Source organism: Pleurodeles waltl, chromosome 4_2 (assembly GCF_031143425.1).
Source record: "Pleurodeles waltl isolate 20211129_DDA chromosome 4_2, aPleWal1.hap1.20221129, whole genome shotgun sequence".
Lineage (NCBI taxonomy): Eukaryota > Metazoa > Chordata > Amphibia > Caudata > Salamandridae > Pleurodeles > Pleurodeles waltl.
Genome location: NC_090443.1, coordinates 532,666,104 through 532,686,070, shown reverse-complemented (window position 1 = coordinate 532,686,070; position 19,967 = coordinate 532,666,104). Strand labels below are relative to the sequence as shown.

General features: G+C 43.9%; 1 protein-coding gene across 4 annotated transcripts in view; it reads left to right on the top strand.

Moving 5' to 3' along the window:
* Positions 1–19,967, top strand: part of LOC138293061 (uncharacterized) — a 289,136-nt gene that overhangs the window by 255,653 nt on the left and 13,516 nt on the right. For all 4 annotated transcript variants that reach the window (XM_069232058.1, XM_069232057.1, XM_069232059.1 and 1 more), the window contains one exon: positions 10,847–10,913. In XM_069232058.1, the coding sequence (XP_069088159.1) occupies positions 10,847–10,913 (67 nt within the window). The remainder of the gene's footprint in view (positions 1–10,846; positions 10,914–19,967) is intronic.

Below are 19,967 nucleotides of genomic sequence, written 5' to 3'. Positions count from 1 at the left end.
GAGTTGACTGCACTTTTAACATTACTTTTGAAGACAGCTCAGAACATTGATGATGGCCCCACCTCTGCATTCAGGGCCAATAAGGCTACATACTATCCAACAAGTAGGTTGTGACCTACTAGTAGCTCCCCAGCTCTCTGCTTGGAGCAGCTCAAACTACTAAATATGAAGCGTTTGCTTGGTTGCCTTAATATGAGTATATCAAAATGTAATAGTGTATGGTTGACACATAGATGTGTGAATTTTCAGAACTCCTAAGCTGATGTTTTAAGAAAAATGGTTGAATTTCCAAAATATATTTACAGCTAATAATTGATAAACCATGTGGGGGTGGGGAGACTTAATACTATTTTTATTACCTTGGCACTGGAGCATTACAGCTACAGCTGTTATATATTACGAGCATAGACCCATTACACAAATACAACCTCTTGGCAACCATGCCTGATGAACTGAGGGTGGTCACTGTGAGTTTTCTTGTATATGGCATCCACACCCCTAATAATAACAGTAGCTCATGATAATTTTGATTGAACTGAAGCAGCTCTTATTACAGAAAAGTTTGGAGACTCCTGTTCTATCCATATCTTGTATGAGTGTGGCACTCCATGTGTTAACAGTACACTATACCACCCCTTAAAAAGAGACAGCCTCAAAAGGCTGAGTGCGAGTGCATGGAAGGTGTTTGGTTTAGTCATATAAAAAGGAAAGGAGTGGTTAGGGGCGTTTCCACCCAGTAGTGAAGAAGTGAGATCCTGGTGGGTGTGCCTGCCATGTTACAAGTTGATTATTGTTTAGAGGGTGTGTCCCACCTAGTAAAATAGAAAGAAAAGATATTTACACAAAGCCAACACACTGGAAAATATAAGGAAGACCCTGGTGTCAGTTGATATTTATGAGCAGAAGTGTGCACCACTAATAAGGAGTCAGGAAGATGCACAGAATCCCTGTTTGTACTATTATTAGTCAAGACATAGCAGAAAATAGGAAAATAAAACAACATAAAGAGATCTGTCAGAGTTTATGGTGCACTTGGACTCCTTAAACTTAGGTATACACAGAAAAATCAAGCATTTGCAAAGAAATAGGTCTTGTATTTGCAAGAGCTAGAGCTATTGGCGTTGTAAATTACAATGTTTTTTATCTATGTGTTTTGGTTTGGACTGTAGTGGATGTATGTGGTGTGGGGTGGAATTATGTGGCTTGTATTGGAATTGTTAGTTTTGGAATTGGAATTTTGTGGGGTGGAGTGTATTTGTGTAATGGAATTATATGGCATGGTGAATAGATAGGGGTGAGAGCTACACAGAATAAATAGAAAGGAAGATAGAGAGGGATAGGTAGTTTGTTAAGGAAGTGGTGAATGAACTTGAGACAGAAAAGCAGAAAGAGTGCCAATGTAAACAAAATATAAAGAGACTGCCGTGAAGCGGCAAGCTCAATTATTACACACTGGGTTATGCAGTTTGATCCAGGAATACATGCTTGCCTCAGGAAACACTTATGGACACTAGAGCATTGAACAGTAATAAAACATCACACCTAAGCACCATAACAACATGGAAATGTCACAAATAAGCAAGCACAAAACTTGGCAGGTAAGGCCCATGATTTAAAATGTTTTGGGGTACACAAGTGAAAAGTCGAACGTTCAAGTGTATGCAAACCTATTACCAGAAATGAAGTTTGCAAATCGCTACCAACCCGTTTTCAGCACAGAAACCCTGCTGTTCTCTGCGGCCCCTTGTTTTACTTGTAACATTGTGTTGTGGCACCGATCATGAGGAATTAACATCACACACCTCAAGTTTCACTGCAATAGAACCGAACTGAAAATGTTAGACCAGTCAGCCTTAGGGTAGTTTTCCCCCAACTTTTTGCCTGCTTGCCTCCATTGTGTCTAGATTTTTGCTTTATCGGCCTTAGCACCCTGTGCATTTTACCACTGCTGACCAGCCCTAAACTGCATGTGCTCACTCCTCTCAACATGGTCGGATTGGCATACACCTGATTGGCATATTTAATTTACACATAAGTGCCTTGTAGAGTGGTATAATATTTACCCATGGCCTGTAAAATTCTACTAATGGGCCTGCAGCACTTGTTGTGCCACCCACTCAAGTAGCCCCTTAAAACTTGTCCTAGGTATGCCATTGCAGCCTGAAGGCAGTGTCCAACTGCCATGTCAACTTAGGATTTAAAACCCCTTTCCAAGTCTTAAACTCCTCTTTTATTACATATAAGTTGCCCCTAATGTAGGCCTTAGGTAGCCCATAGAGCAGGGTGTTGTGAGATTAAAAGGTAGGACGTGTTTTTTTTTTCATGTCCTATTAGTGACAAAACTCTCAAATTAATTTTCTCACTACTGAGAGGCCTACCCCTACCATAGAGTAACGTTGGGGATTACCTATTAACAATAATATGCTGTAATTCCTAAAACAGAGGTGGTAGATCTGTCATGTTTGGTACCTATGAACTTGTAATGATAAACCCTCTTTAATGGTAAAGTCAGGTTTATCTTTACAAGTTTAAAAATGCCACTTTAAAAAAGTTGTAAAGCACACAGTGTTCATGGAGGAATCATTTGCATACAAATATTTCAGCGACATAATACTATTAATGTTGTAATTAACCATAGATCCATAAATGAATAAATCTTCAAACTGCGTGTAATTCCTTTCTGGAAAAATGAAGAATTTTTATATATTCACTAATAATATATTCATCAATGTAGCAAAGCAACAAAGAGATTTTTTTGTGTTTTTATACAAATGCGTTGGTGACCCTTCTAGTCCACAATTCCTTTACATCCAAGGGACAGAAGGAGATCACCAACCCTCCTGATTCTCCAACCACAAAAGGTTTGAGTCCTATAGGCAGTCTTTCAGAAATCACTCCTAATGTACTCCAGCTGCTTGTACGAAAAATGCGTCATGGTGAGTATAAGGTAGACGTTTCGGTCTCCCAAGGCTCAAACCATCTACGAGACCATCCTCAGGACAACGTGTCAAAGTATATTAAATCACAATAAGTGTTGCTTTCAACATCAACTTCCTAGAATAGCACTGCTTAATCCTTATCGTTCGGCACATCCAACGCTAGTCAGTTACTCCAGTATAAAAAAAAAAAGGATGATGTAATTTCACCACAGATACGTAAACGCCCACCGGGCTCGAATAAAAAGTTGGCATTTTCCTGCCCTTAGCCCTCTATGCCTATATCCTGCCTTATGTCACATGACTGGGTGTAACAGTCATTTGGGACTTTGTGAATTCACCTCAGACAGTCACAGAATAGGCGGATTATAAGAGCCTGAATGGGCCATTAACTTACTTGATGGGTGGGGGGACAGAGCTAAGCATATTCCCACTTACAACTGAATAGCTGGGCTCTGCCACCACACAATAGGCTTAACGGCCCTGCATTGTCAGTGCAGCCAGCCAGGAGCCAGTTCAGAGAAGGCAGGGATTTCCTGGAAGTTAGAGGACTCTTCTGGAAACTTCTCCCAACTTCTAGGGGCAGCGGCACCAGGTTATAAAATTAGGACTCTCAGACCAGCTTCTCAGTTCACTGCTGGCCCTGTGGAAGGACTCTCAGACCTGCTCCTCAGTTCACTGCTGGCCCTGTGGAAGGACTCTCAGAGGACTGCCTGCTGTTGTGACCTGCTGTGCACTTTGCCAGACTGCAGCTGTACTTGGAGGGACTGATTCTGTTGCCTGGGGTCTGCTTGGGACCTTCAGAGACCAGCCCTGCTGCACCACCTACACCCAGGATTTCAAAAGTGACTCCAAGGGCTAGTTCAGCTGGTCTCCTCTTTTGAGTCACAGGGACATAACAGGCTCCCACCATCTTACATCTGTACCTGCACCCAGCCTGAGTGAGTCTTGCACTCCCAGGAGATCTCCACCCACTCCTGGAGCCCTGGTTGTGGTGTTAAAGGTGCCCAGGTGGCCACTTTCTAAAACTGAGGACTTGCTATTTTGAACCTTAAACTTAAACAAATGCTTACCTCTGGTTTTATTAATTGGATTTTGATGTTTTTTGGTGTCAAGTAATTTATTAAAATTGGCCCTATTTTTCTAAAGTGGTTTGAGATTTTTCTTATTTTGTGGTTTCATTGTGTTGCTGTTTTTGTACTGCCTAAATACTTAACACATTGCATTTAAGTTTAGCCTGACTGCTTTTTGTGCCTGGTTACCCAGGGTTAACCACAGGTTACTTTAGTGACTTTTTGTGGCTCATCCTGCAAGGGATTGTGGCTGTTGCTTGACCAGGGCTCACTCCCCAGTCAACCAAAAACCCAATTTCTCACAGAAAGGAAACCATCAAGACATCAAATTGCACGTTCCCTTTAAATCAAACACACGCAGCCATTCTGAAAGAGAAAACAACACTCTCTATTAAGTACTAAGTCAGAATGTAAACCATCATCCTTGCTATGTTTGAAGATATTAAAATATTCTAAAATGATGTTCTCAATAATTAAACTAAATAAAAGTAAGTCCCATTCATCGATGATGCTATATGGTGGATATTTTTAATTCTTTAATTTACTAGGTTATAAATGCCCATTGTAGTCTGTTTTTTTTGGAAGATGACCCCTCCTTGTCCATATCCTTATGGTTGGCATCTTGATGTTCATGGAAACCCTATGTTCTCCCAGGAATTGCAGCAAGCGCCTGTTTCTGTATGCGTCCTTGTCCATTTAAATGTGTGTGTTTTATGTATGTGTGCTTCTGTGTGCGAGTCTGTGTGTGTGTGAGCCAGTGTGTGCCAGAAAGTGAGTGTGTGCATTTGTGGGATTCTTATGGTGTGCCTCTGTACCTCACACATTCCTGAAACACACACGTGGCCATTGCCGCCATATGAGGTCAATATGTGTTATTTTGAATAAGTATTAAACAGCCTCTTGGAGTTGCTCGGTCTATTCGTTATTTTAAGATTGCAATGACAAGGTATGGAAAAATGCAAGGGTGGGAGGCATCCAAAAATCTGAGTGGGGATTGTGACACATTCTCTTTCTTGAACGTCATCAAAAAAACACAAATGCACACGATTACTTTTGTTCTGCACACATGTACATGCCTCCATCTCCCAGCAAATGACAACAGGAAAACAGGAATAATTAAATTAAGTACTTCCAGGTGGAATGCGAGAATGTGAAACAAATCAAGGTTTTACATTTGTGTTTAAATTCACAGTACCTAGAGACAAAGAGATTTTAGCATCAAAGTTTTAATTTTGTGTTTAAATTCGTGGTACTTTGAGTCAGAGAAACTTTAGCACTTTAACCTTGCCCTTGCACGCATCTCCAGATTTACAAAGTCCTATTTAAGTGTTTTACTGCGAGATTTGAAAGTCCCTCCACTAATGGTCAACGTCAAACGTTTGAGTGTCAAGGGCTACCAAGTGGTGATGTCACGCACCAGGACTCTCTGTTTTCAGAAACTATTTACAGGCAGTAACTCAAAGGGTTCCATGCTGCAGGAATAAGGTCTCACTGCTGTAATAAAATATGCTTAGGCTGTAAACCCACCAAGCACTGAGGGGCATATTTATACTTGTTTTGCGCTGAATTTGTGTCACTTTTTTTATGCAAATTCGGAACAAAACTAACTCCATATTTATACTTTGGCACTAGACCTGTCTAGCGGCAAAGTTTTGGAGTTAAAGTCATTTTTTGGACGTGGAAACCTACCTTGCATCAATGAGATGGAAAGTAGGCGTTCACGTGCAAAAAATGACACTGGGGCCTTAGTGCCATATTTATCCCCTGTGCTAAAATCATGCACTGGGAAGGAGGGGTCAAATAATGGTGCACAGCTTGCTTTGCACCATTATTTAACGCCTGGGTCAGGGCAGGCGTTAGGGGACCTGCGGGGATGTTTCCATGGTCAGAGACCCACAGGTGCCCTTTCCTGGTCCCAGGGACACCCCCACTCACACCAGAGGGACACCACAGGATGGGGGACCCATCCCAGGTAAAACCCGGTAAGTATTTTAATATTTTTTTTCTCTCTCTCGGGGGCCCTAACTTGGGCCCCCTGCATGGCACTGTGCCGGGTGACTAATGCGTTCCTAAGGAGATCGGTCACTGCAGAAAGAGGCTGCAGGCTCTGGTCAGTACAGGATGCTAACCGGGTGGGGGAGGCGTAGGGAAAACTGGAGGCTGTGCGTTAAAGAATGGCGCTAGTCATATTATATTTGTTTTACCACAAACTGATTTATGTGGTGCACTGAAATCTATATGAGAATGTTTTCTTTTAATTTCTGATCTCTTAAAAAGTAGTGTTAACCGATGCCAACTAGAGACCAACTTTGTGTACACTGCAGCTTAATTTACACAGCCAGCCATGTGGCCCACAACAAATGCTTAAAAGAATAAATGCTATAGTGTAACCTACATAGTTATTTATGCCTTTATGTATCTCCTCTTGTTTTCTCAGTAATAATTCACCCTTTCTGGCTGTGTGAACGGGGGTTGGGGTGGTCACCAGTGCATGCTCACTGCTACAACAACAGTGTGTGAACATTAGGTAACTGCAAATGTTGGGTTCAGCATTTTTAAGTAGGAATTATTTTCACTTTAAAAAGTGGACACTGCAATTTTTGAGTTCTGCAAAGTTATCCTAGGGGAGGAAAAACAAGTTCTGCAAACAGGTAGAGTACAGCAACTTACAAGACCAATCTCCTGGGGTTAAGGTGAGTAGTGGCCAAGGTCCAAGACATCACCCACACTACACCCTCAGCAGGTATGGGGGTGGCCGTGTACAAAGTGCAAAACAGTGCTGGGTGCCTAATGCGTTCCTAAGGAGATCAGTAGCTGTAGAAAGAGGCTGCAGGCTCTGGTCAGGAGGCCGGTCCGGCTGAACCAACAGTGGGGCTTGGGGCTTACAATGCTCGAGCACAGGTAAGCAACTGTGGTCCTCTTCTCTACCATTCAGGGACAACGGGTCAGAGGTGTACTTCTGTGTCAGGTTTTCTTTACTGGAGTGGTCACGGTGGCAGGGGGCTGCAGGACGAGTCAACTTTGGTGCAGATTTCGGATGAGGATACCCGGTCAGTTGATTCTTTTCTTCTGTTCTGCTGTTGTGGCTCTTTAGTGTCCTTGGTCTTCTTAGATCATCAGGATCTGCTTCTCTGGTGCCAGGGGCTAACCTAAATACTGAATTTAGGGGCATTAGGGGTGTGTAGGGTACTAGCTAATGGGCTACTGACCCTTGGGTTCACTATGCCCCCTATATGACAACTTCCTGTGGGAACTGGACATAACCCTGTCCCAGAATCCCTAAGTATGCCATCACAAAGATGGCTACTTCTAAAAAATCATGTCCATCTCACAGTAGCCCACCTTAGGGGTGGTACTAGCCTAAAGGTGGCATGCCTTCCTGGCTAACTAATTCTCCCACCTGCCAGGTGCCAAATGGGCTCTGGACCTTGGGGTTGGCTTCCTCTCCTGTGCTGCATTTTCAAGGCAGCAGTTCTTTGAGGCTTGCCGCCTTAGGAAGGCAAATCAGCAGGTCCTTCTGTGGAAGGGGTTATAACACCCTTTTCCCGGGCAGGCTTTTGTTCTGGGCCTCTTGAGAGCAAAAGGCTCTCACCCTAGGGGTCCAAAATGGTGTTTCGGGTGGCAGGCTGGCAGAAACTGGTCAGCGAGCACACCAGAGACTAGTTTGGTTTCAGGGGGTACCTCTAAGGTGCCCTCTGGGTGCATGTATTGATAAATCCATCACTGGCATCAGTGAGAGTTCACCAATACAAGATGTTTGATACCATACATCCCTTTTCTGAGTGAAGCCATCAAGTAGCTGGGGAACTCATATCGACCGGTGTGTAGCACATGCATTTAAAATGGCTTCCTTGGTCACTTACTATGTCTGAGAATCGACAAAGACATAGCAGGGGAATATCTGCTCATGCAGGCATGCCCTCACATGTAATATAATGCACCCTGCCGTAGGGCTATAAGGCCTGCAAGAGGGGTCACTTGCATACACTGCATGCAGTGTTAGGAGACATGACGTGTTTTCACTTTTGCCTGCACCAAAACACGCAGCCTGCAATGGCAGCCTGTCACGTGCTTGGTGAGGAGTCCCCTGTGTGGTACATTTTGTGCTGCAGCCATTAGGGACCCTCTTTAGTACCCTAGGCCCTAGGTATCAGGGGGACCATTTACTAGGGACTTACAGAGGGTGGTAAAGTTTTTGGCAATTGGAGAAACAACTGTTCAGTTTTGGGAAAGAGATCTGGCACTGGGGGCCTGGTTAGCAGGAACCCAGTGAACTTTCAGTGGAAATTACATCAGATACCAGGCAAAAAGTGGGGGGGGGTAACCATGTCAAAAAGAGGCACTTTCCTACAAATATAAAGTGATTATGGATGAACCATACTCAAAATATTTGTTTTACAGCACACACAATCATACAGTTTCAGTCTCAACATTTTATCAGAACAACCCCACAGGCAAAAGGCTGTCTCAGTATTGCTGCCACATCACTTTAAAGGGGATTTAGCATTCCTTGTTTAGTCACGAAGGCCAGGGAGGTTGGTTTATGAATAAGACATAATTTCAAAAGAAGTCTGCAGCTGGTGTGCTGAACTCAAATTGTAGATTTCTGGCCACCAATCCAGTTCTGTATGGCATGGTCCTGGGGAGAAAAACTGGCTCCCTGAGGGGTTCTTTCTGGTGGCAGCTGGTGATCTTTGAAAGTGCAGAAGCTTAATACTTGCCTTGGGTTCCAGTCTGTAAGCGAATGGAGCAAGGCAAACTTCTTGCAGGAGTGAATATTTTGAAAAAAAGGGAGAAAATAGTGATTTTTTTAAAAGACAGGTGCCAGAAATGTTCTAAATTGTCACTCATTTGCCATAAGCTTTGAAAGGGCACTCATTTATTTTTAAGGTACTTTGAAGGCGTGCCAGTGTGGCCTGACCATCCCCAGTAGAATTGCACCTGACATCTTATAAATACTTAGGTGGCAATGCACATTTTATATATTTTAATCAGTCATGAAAACCATATTTGGTGACCATTTCGTTTACCTACATCTTTCTCCTTAACTGTAAATTGCTTTTTTAGCGCTTACTGCCCCCAATGACACTTTGCATTCATGAAGCATAAATACAGACTTAGACTACCGTGATATTTGGATGTGAGGGCAACCTGGAGAGCAGGGGCAGCTCCTCCGCAATGGCGGAGGAGCGTCACCCCATTGGCTAAGAGCCAGCAGCAGAAAAATACTTCAAGTATTTTACTTGAATATCGTTTTATTCTTCTGCCGCTGGCTCAGCCAGCAGGTGCAAGGAGGGACAGGTTTGGGTCTAGGGAGGTGGGTGGTTGAGGAGAGAGTGCACTGAGAGTGCATGTGTGTTTGGACGGCCTTAGATGGCTGTCCAAACACACATGCGCACTTAGGTTTCTACAGCCGGCTGTGTTGAACAGCTGGGCTGGAAAAAATGCACAGGCCCCAGGCTTGTGCCTGAGCGGCAGTCACTGCCATTCAGGCCAATCCTGGTGCTGCTTACATGCTATGTTTAGCATGTAAGCAGTGCCTGGATTGCTGGGGAGCCTGTTCTGGTGTCCCAGCAAATTCTGGGAAACCAGAACAGGCAAGGAGGACGAGAGAGGTGGCAGGAGAGGACGGCGGCGGCGCCGACAAACGGTAAGTAATTTTTTTTAATGGATTTCCTCCCCCCCGTCACCTCCCCACCCCTCGATATTTGCAGCAGCCGCCGCTGCTCAAGAGCCATAACTGGTTGTTTCCCCACTAATGCAACATGAGCAGTTTGAACTCATTTTTTTAAGGTACATTTACAGATTCTGGAAGAACGCATGTCTCTTGAAACACAATCTGTCATGCCCACCATCACAAATACAGGTAGAAGAACAAGCACACAGATAATGACTGGTATGATGATAGCAGCCTGCACTTGGGAATATTTGCTATTAAGCTCCCTCAGGTTCCCCCACAAGAAGATCAGGTGGTGAGGCTGGGGACACAAACCAGAAAGAGGCTCCTTGGATGTGTTTCCTCATGGATTCAGATGTAAAGAGGCAAAATGTCATCACTTAACATGTCCTGATCCAGCCTTTAACAGATATGTCCTACTAAGCAATGGCTGATGTTTGTTGAACCATTGGTACATTCTGTACACGCTCCTAATGGGGCCTGGTCAAGAATGTGATTGACGTTCTGAGAAAGCAATGGCTAAAGAGGTCTTAGATAAATACCCTATGTATTATTGTGTAAGACATATTTATTTTATAGGTTCTGACAGTTTCAGCTGTCATGTCATACTAACCAGGATAATCACCTAAAGCATTTGGATCCTTACCTAAGTATATGCACTAATCTGCAGCAGTTTAAGATGATTTAGGAAGTGTAATCCTTTTTATAAGTCTCTGTCATCAGTAGGTGTTGTACATATCATATCGACCTGCAAAACTTTTGCACCATTTACCTCTGTATCATTCAGGTAAGTGGGTGCGGAATTATGAAAATAGAATATATACTCACCTGAACGTGATAGTGAAGTACATTTTTTTGCAGTTCTATATTTCGACCGTGATTTAGTGAAATACCACCCTGTCAATATGTACAGCCGTTGCATGGTTATCATGGTTGCCAGTATTGACTGGCACTGACATGATCACCTAATTCCTGCATTTGTTTTATTTTTACAAATAAGTGGAGAAGAATAGATTGCTTTGTGTTAGTATCTACATTCAAAAAAGAAAACCAGGAGGCTTACTTATAATAAATGCTAAGCAGCACGATAAAACACATCTACTTATTCTGGTGGAAAGTGCATAAACTGACGTGATTTAATAATTTTTGTTTCGTTCTAGGGTTCTTTGCCCTGCAGGATGTCTGGCTCAGGAAGTCACAGTATGGGGAACTGACATCTACACTGATGTAAGACTGTTTTTTCTGTCAAATGTTTATTCTATACAAGACGATGTATGTTTGTGGCTGTTAAGGAAGTATGCAAACACTCAATACTGTGACGGTTGATCAGGATTCTTTCTCTCAACAACGGGGTCATCTCTATAGAATATCATCTATTTTGTTTCTTTTTTTTCTATGTCAGTAAACAAAAAATAAGAAGTCACAGGTTTCGAGAACAGTCCTTACAGGTTATGGTCTAGTCAAAATAACAATAGGATGAAGCAACAGTGCACATCCATTCATACAACCTAGCATTCCCCCGACTCACTCATTGACTGCATCTTTGCTCTTGACTCTGTACAGCACTATACAGGCACTTCACTAGATTCATGTGAGACAAATGCCATATATATGCTTTTCAAATTATATGATATCTCAGCAAAGCCCAATTCAAGGCTTAACCTTACATTATGTGATGGACACTGCAAAAAAAAAAAAAACATATGTGATTTCTAAAAGCTCAATGTAAAAAAAAGTATAATGACCAAAGGAAATTCCAAGGCTGTATTCCATAGTACACCACCAAGGAGGAAAATAATCAGAAAGCCTAAACTTTGATAACGTAGTAGTAACCATTCAATATGTTTTAGTTCTAAGGTCCAAGAATGTAGGCGCCTGTTGAAGTCTGCAATAGTAGGAGAAAGATCAAGTGAATCGTTGAAGGTCATGAGCTAGTAAGCAAAGAAAAAATATGGAATCTGCAGGTCCGTTGGGATCTAACAAGGATGGACCAATGAAGTTATCTTAATTCAGAGACTTCAAAATGGAGCAAGATTTTCTCATGTAGGAACTTGTCAGAGGCATCTGAGAGATGATTCTGGTCATGAAGTATTAATATGAAGACAATGCCATTGGCCGTAACAGTGCATTTACAAGCTGAAACATTATTTTATTTGTAGAGTGTGCTGTTACCCAGAGGTGTCCTCTACTAAAGGAGATAGGGTGAAAGGTCTGCTGCTCATTTGCGGCTTCTGTTTGTTAGCATACAAAGGTTTAAAGCTGGTGACGTAAGAAGAGGTGGTTGGTAGTGAACTGAATGTTTAGAGTGAGCTTGTTCCTAAGTTAAGTTGCAAGGTGATGAAAGATCGCTTGCAAATCTGGCTGCAAGAAGTGTAGATATGTTGCGCAATGAAGATATTGCTAGACCAAAGAGATCCACCTAGACTATATTGGAGAAGAGTAGAGAGATGGCAAATGGAGAATTTGAAAGAGAATCAGTTTGCCCGCCAGGAGCCAATGCAGGTGCTGCCATGGTGATAATGCAAGGTCCCTGAATCTTGGGATCAAAATGCTCTGCTGAAGAACAAAGTAGAATGTGAGGTCTTCCATTTGACATTGCAACACGTTTTTCATCAATTGATTAATAAGTGAGGAAAGTCATCACATTGTTTATTTTTATTGTTTTACACAATTGTAATGGAGCATGGGCTTCTGACCCCTGTATTCTATGATAGTTCTTTTTAGTATATGTTGCAGTGTTGCACAATCACATAACAGTTCAGTGAACAGTTGTGAATACTCAAACATTATAATCACTATAAAAATGCTCATCTATAATGGTCATCACATAACTATGAGTGGATCTTGGACAGGAAGCCACAACTGTTGAGTGACACTAAACTGCCAGTTTCTATTTACCATGTTTGGATGATGGAGGTGATGCCCTTGAGCACTTTCTACAAGGTTTATCGTTTGACCCCTATCTGTGATTTTCAGTGCTTGTAGCTTTTATCAGTTTTCATAGCCCTGTTTTCATGCAAAAAAAGTCAGTAGGCACCAATAGTCACAGCCCTACTTTCTGTGGATCATACAATTCAAGACACTTTAAATGACTCTCTCATGCCTTCAACCAAAGTGATAAATTATCAGATTTGTTAGACAAAGCTAAAGGAATAAAAGTCTATTTATTACATGATGCAGAGTTGCCAGTTCCATGATTTAAGTTTGTGATAACCTCGTTTTTGGCCCCTGCCCACTTTTTCGAAATCCTTTAACCAAACCAGCTGTTGCAGAGCGGTCTTTGACTTGCAGAATTCAACTTTAGGCGTATGTGTAGAGGTATGTGCACTCTTTGCCCTGGATATCTGACTCAAGAGACACTGGTGGTCATTACAAATTCAGTGGTCTTTTCCCAAGACTGCCGAAGCCACTGCCGCCAACATTGCTGGCGGTCTGAAGACTTCCATATTTTGACTTATGTAGGATTTCCGCCTGTTTACATGTGGAAATCTGACCCCGTCGGCCTGGCCAACCGAAGAAGAGAGGGGGATCCACTGCCAGCACCACCACGCCAAGAAGACTCTGCCCGCCCTATTACAATACGTGATATGGCATTGCGGAGTCCTGTTGGCAGTGGAAAAATGCCAGGACCCATCCCCTCCCGAACAACCACATCACCAGAAAAGGTAAGTAGATCGAAAGGGGTGGTGGGTGTTGTGTGAATGTGAGTGTTGTCTGTGTATGAATCCGGGGGGGGGAATGGGGTCTCTGTGTGTGGGTGTGAGTGAATGTATGTTTGTGTGAATGCGGGGGAAGGGGGGTCTGTGTGTGTGAGTGTGTGTATGTTTGTGTGAAATTGGGAGGAAGGGGGTGTCTGTGTGTTAGTGCGTGTATGTTTGTGTGAATATGGGGGAAATGGGGTGTCTGTGTGTATGTGAGTGCGTGTATGTTTGTGTGAATGCGGGGGGAAGGGGGGTCTGGATGTGTGTGTGTGTGCGTGTATATTTGTGTGAATGTGGGGGAGGATGGGGGTGTATGTCTGAGTGCGTGCATGCAAGTGAATGTGAGTGAGTATCTGAGTGAGTGTTTGAATGCGAGGGTGTGGGGGTGTATGTAAGTGAATGTGTGGGTGAGTGGGGGTGCAAGTATGTAGGTGTGGGGTTGTGTCTGCCAACGACAGGAATAGAGATTCCTGTCGTTGGATGCATTACCACCAGCATTTTTGTGGCATTGCGACTGCCATGAAAGTGCTGGAGGTCTACAGAGTGGTAATACTGATATCGGTATTGCGGCTATTGCCTGCCCGGAGGTGCTTACCTCTGGCCCAGCAGTCTGACCGCCCTGGCGGTGTGGGCAGCGTTTCGGCAGTTTGGCTGTAATGTGACTGTCTTCACCACCGGCCTGTTGGCGGACTTACCGCCACCATGAGGGTCAGGTGACCGCTAAAAGCATAATGACCACCACTATTTGGCCTTGCAAGCAATGACCCCCTTTGTGAAGTTGGACACTGTTGAGACCTGGGAAGGAGGGTTTTGTGGATAGGTTATTCCGTGACAAACATGGCAGATAACTCTTCCGCCTTATCACAATTGCATAATATTTTACTGCACAACAGACAGGATATCTGCTGCATTTGTGATGGAGTAGCCCATCTGCCAAACTCTAAATCAGACCCTATATTTTTTCAGAAGAGTTATTACAATGATTGCTATAGAAGGGAGTTTCAAACAAATGGCCAATACCCCTAGTTGAGAAGTCTATAATGTAGAAATTGATTTTCACATTTAAGAGTTTTGTGAGTAGTTTTATTCAAAAGTGTACTTTAATTATCACTAGCTTGTATGACATTGCCAAGGAACACGTTTTCCCTCAAGAATTACTCTCAACCAGCTCCCCAAGGCCAGTTGGGAGAGAATCACTGCTTTCTGCTGCCTCAGGATCCAAGATGCAGTGATTTAGGATGGGTTCTCCAAACACTGAAAGTAAATGGTATATACTAAAACAAAACTCCAAACTGGTGTTTCCTAGTGCCGGTGAATGACTCTCTCCATTTTTTCAGGTGAGGGCTTGGAGCCGCTGGGAAAAGTGTATCATTAGCTGTAGAGAGTACCATAATTTGGGCTAAGAAAATATTTTCTTCCTGTCGAGGAGAGGGCAGGGAGACAAAGCAGTTTCCACATGCTTTAAATTTAGGTTTTAAGTTGGAGTTCAGTCAAAAGACCTACGATGCTGTAAGGATGATCGAAATGTAACTATTATTCCACTTCTGGGACTGCTAGGCATTGTAGTTACTCAGTGTGGTGTTTCCTCCCAAGTCCATGTTCTGCCCCTCAGAATCAGGGATGACACGTTAGGAGCTCAGGTGTTACACCATTCAGACCTCCAATATACAGACTATTGTGGTTTTCAACTACCTGAATTATGTCAGTGGTTACCTGGCAAAAATTGTGCTGGAGAAAAGTACTGTAAATTTGCAGTACTTCTAATCTAGATTTGTGCGCAAAGTACCATTTGCACCTGAATGAGGATTAGAGTGGCCCAATTACTAATCATAAAAACTGATCTTGCAGACAAGAGTGCAAAAAGATTTAAAAAATGCAAATTTCATGTTCTACGTAAGGAACAGTTATTGGGAAGTATGGGCCAGATGTAGCAAAGTCCGATTTTGCGAATCGGAAATTGCGAGTCGCTATGGGGTCGCAGAGACCCACCTCATTAATATTAATGAGGTGGGTCGCATTTTGCGACCCCATAGCGAGTCCCTGCACTCACAGGGATGGTGGCCTGCTGAAGTCAGCAGACCTCCATGTCTGTGACTGCTTTTTAAATAAAGCAGTTTTTTATTTTATTTTGCAGCCCGTTTTCCTTAAAGGAAAACGAGTTGCAAAATAAAAAAAATAACAAAACCATTTGGTTTATGTTTTTCAGAGTAGGCAGTGGTCCATTGGACCACTGCCTACTCTGAAAAACCCTTTTTGGCAACATTCACAAAGGGGAAGGGGTCCAATGGTACCCCTTCCATTTTGCGAATGGGTTACCACCAGTGTGACATTCGCGGTCACAAAGCAATTTAGCATAGCGATGCGAGTCGCAAATAGGAAGGGAACACCCCTTCCTATTTGCGAATCGCATTTACAATTTGCGAGTCGGTACCGTCTCACAAATTGTGAATGAGCATCGCAAACGGCATTTGCATGGCGCAAACTGCGATTTTCGCAGTTTGCACCATGCAAAATGTTTGCTACATCTGGCCCTAAGTCTTTAACATTTATTTGCACAGATTTTAGTATTTCCTGAGGCACCCTGATCACTTTAGTACTGCTGGCTACCTACTTAGCGCAAGAACAGTCTTGATATTTGTTGGGTGGTGATTAGGCAACATTCAGGCCAGGATATGTACGTTCCATGCCTCAAAGTAGATTGTTTTGGATTGATATGCTGTGTAAGGGAAGACTTTCAGTGACATCCGAAAGATAACACTTGCTGCCTATACCCTTTTCTCTTTCGCTTAAACTTTATATTTTCAGAAAATTAACTTCTTTGCTTTTGACGCTCCTTCCTTACTTTCTTTAAAATCATTACCTGAGAACTGCATGCATCCTTACAATTTAAGCTGCTTTGAGGGTATTTTGAAGGTTCTTGGCTAACAATTGATAAATTTACTAGGAGTGAATAGCGGGTGCTTTTCAGTTCCCGTAGTAAACATTAGCATTTTATTATCTTTTTATGTATCTGTGTGGTGATCATGATCACCTTGGTGCTTGTACAAGGATATGTTTTTAAATATTTTTAAATGTTTTATATGTGCAAATAATTTATTGCATAAAATCGGTGATGCTATGGTTTTCTTATGTGACAGAAATCAATAAAATGAATTTTGTTTCACCTGCTTAATAATATGCTTTTTACAAAGCGAGTTATATCTTCAACTGGTCTTCACATGATATCTAAGCAGAAATATCGTATGACATAAATATATGTCCTAAATATTGTTTACAAAACTGTTGTCTTATAGGGTGTATATTTTATAATATTAACTCTTATGGGGCAATATGTTTGTAGGAAACGAACTGTATGTCAGATAACACTCTGACAATGATATTCTGGTACCATTCCACAGTGAAAGGTAATTTCCATTGCATGCTGGCAGCATTATGAAGTGGATGGAGAAGCAGAAGTCAATCATATCATATCAATTTAGATCTCTTTCCTCCAATTCATCATGATGAAGATGTCACATTTGATGCTAAGTTTCATTACATTTTGTTTCTTATTCAGGCCACCCCTATATTGATAAACAACATACCTGCCGACTGAAGTGGTTGTTCCAGTCTCTCCTTATTCTTTTTTCGTGTATGTTGTAAGTTCCTACCTGGAATATAGCCTTCTAGCCTGCTGTTGAGGGCTATACTGGTTATTAGAACATTGAAATTTTGGGGGCTCCATTGCAGACAATGGAGTACTCCGGGCTTTTACTGGATGGTAAAAGCCCAGAGCGTCAACGTTCCAATCTTCTTTGTTCACAGCAACAGCTGTGAACAAAGCCTCACAGAGCCTAAGGGGATTTTAATCCCCTCAGGCATCATGAGGAATTTGTTTTATTTGAAAGAACATTCTGCCCTCCAGTGGCAGAATGTTCTAATAGCCTTAGAATCCGCCGTACCGGGCTCTACCGCCAACTAAAGGCCCTTTCCCTTGTTTAACGTGGGAGTGGGCCTTTAATGGCCGGCAGAGCCCGCTACGGCGGGTTCTAAGGCTATAATAGAACATTGGAATGTTGGGAGCTCCATTGGAGACAACAGAATGCACCGGGCTTCCTATCTTGATAAAAGCCCAGAGTTCCAGTGTAAGGAGTTGGCTCCCTGTTGCCGTTACCCCCCACTTTTTGCCTGATACTGATGGTGACTTGACTGAGAAGTGTGCTGGGACCCTGCTAACCAGGCCCCAGCACCAGTGTTCTTTCACCTAAAATGTACCATTGTTTCCACAATTGGCACAACCCTGGCACCCAGGTAAGTCCCTTGTAACTGGTACCCCTGGTAAAAAGGGCCCTGATGCCAGGGAAGGTCTCTAAGGGCTGCAGCATGTCTTATGCCACCCTAGGGACCCCTCACTCAGCACAGACACACTGCTTGCCAACTTGTGTGTGCTGGTGGGGAGAAAATGACTAAGTCGACATGGCACTCCCCTCAGGGTGCCATGCCAACCTCACACTGCCTATGGCATAGGTAAGTCACCCCTCTAACAGGCCTTACAGCCCTAAGGCAGGGTGCACTATACCACAGGTGAGGGCATAGGTGCATGAGCACTATGCCCCTACAGTGTCTAAGCAAAACCTTAGACATTGTAAGTGCAGGGTAGCCATAAGAGTATATGGTCTGGGAGTCTGTCAAAAACGAACTCCACAGCTCCATAATGGCTACACTGAATACTGGGAAGTTTGGTATCAAACTTCTCAGAATAATAAACCCACACTGATGCCAGTGTTGGATTTATTAAAAAAGGCACACAGAGGGCATCTTAGAGATACCCCCTGTATTTTACCCAATTGTTCAGTGCAGGACTGACTGGTCTGTGCCAGCCTGCTGCTGAGAGACGAGTTTCTGACCCCATGTGGTGAGAGCCTTTGTGCTCTCTGAGGACAGAAACAAAAGCCTGCTCTGGGTGGAGGTGCTTCACACCTCCCCCCTGCAGGAACTGTAACACCTAGCAGTGAGCCTCAAAGGCTCAGGCTTCGTGTTACAATGCCCCAGGGTACTCTAGCTAGTGGAGATGCCCGCCCCCTGGACACAGCCCCCACTTTTGGCAGCAAGTCCAGGTGAGATAATGAGAAAAACAAGGAGGAGTCACTGGCCAGTCAGGACAGCCCCTAAGGCATCCTGAGCTGAGGTGACTCTGACTTTTAGAAATCCTCCATCTTGCAGATGGAGGATTCCCCCAATAGGATTAGGGATGTGCCCCCCTCCCCTCAGGGAGGAGGCACAAAGAGGGTGTAGCCACCCTCAAGGACAGTAGCCATTGGCTACTGCCCTCCCAGACCTAAACACACCCCTAAATTCAGTATTTAGCGGCACCCCAGAACCTAGGAAACTAGATTCCTGCAACCTAAGAAGAAGAGGACTGCTAAGCTGAAAAACCCTGCAGAGAAGACGGAGACACCAACTACTTTGGCCCCAGCTCTACCGGCCTGTCTCCCCACTTCTAAAGACACTGCTCCAGCGACGCTTTCCCCAGGGACCAGCGACCTCTGAATCCTCAGAGGACTGCCCTGCTCTAGAAGGACCAAGAACTCCCGAGGACAGCGGCTCTGTTCACCCAAGACTGCAACTTTGTAACAAAGGAGCAACTTTAAACCAACTTGCGTTTCCCGCCGGACGCCCCCGGCTCGACTTGTGGAGAACAATCACTTCAGGGAGGACTCCCCGGTGACTGCGAGACCGTGAGTAGCCAGAGTTGCCCCCCCTGAGCCCCCACAGCGACGCCTGCAGAGGGAATCCTGAGGCTCCCCCTGACCGCGACTGCCTGCTCCTCAGATCCTGACGCCTGGTAAAGACTCTGCACCCGCAGCCCCCAGGACCTGAAAGATCCGAACTCCAGTGCAGGAGTGACCCCCAGGAGGCCCTCTCGGTTGCCCAGGTGGTGGCTACCCCGAGGAGCCCGCCCCCCTTGCCTGCCTGCATCGCTGAAGAGACCCCGTGGTCTCCCATTGATTTCAATTACAAACCCGAAGCGTGTTTGCACACTGCACCCGGCCGCCCCTGCGCTGCTGAGGGTGTACTTTCTGTGTGGACTTGTGTCCCCCCCGGTGCCCTACAAAATCCCCCTGGTCTGCCCTCCGAAGACGCGGGTACTTACCTGCTGGCAGACTGGAACCGGGGCACCCCCTTCTCCCTTGAAGCCTATGCGTTTTGGGCACTACTTTGACCTCTGCACCTGACCGGTCCTGAGCTGCTGGTGTGGTAACTTTGGGGTTGCTCTGAACCCCCAACGGTGGGCTACCTTGGACCCAAACTTGAACCCCGTAGGTGGTTTACTTACCTGCAAAAACGAACAAACTCTTACTCCCCCTAGGAACTGTTGAAAATTGCACTGTCTAGTTTTAAAATAGCTATATGTGATTTATGTGAAAAGTGTATATGCTATTTTGCTAATTCAAAGTTCCTAAAGTACCTACCTGCAATACATTTCATTTGAAGTATTACATGTAAATCTTGAACCTGTGGTTCTTAAAATAAACTAAGAAAATATATTTTTCTATACAAAAACCTATTGGCCTAGAATTGTCTTTGAGTGTGTGTTCCT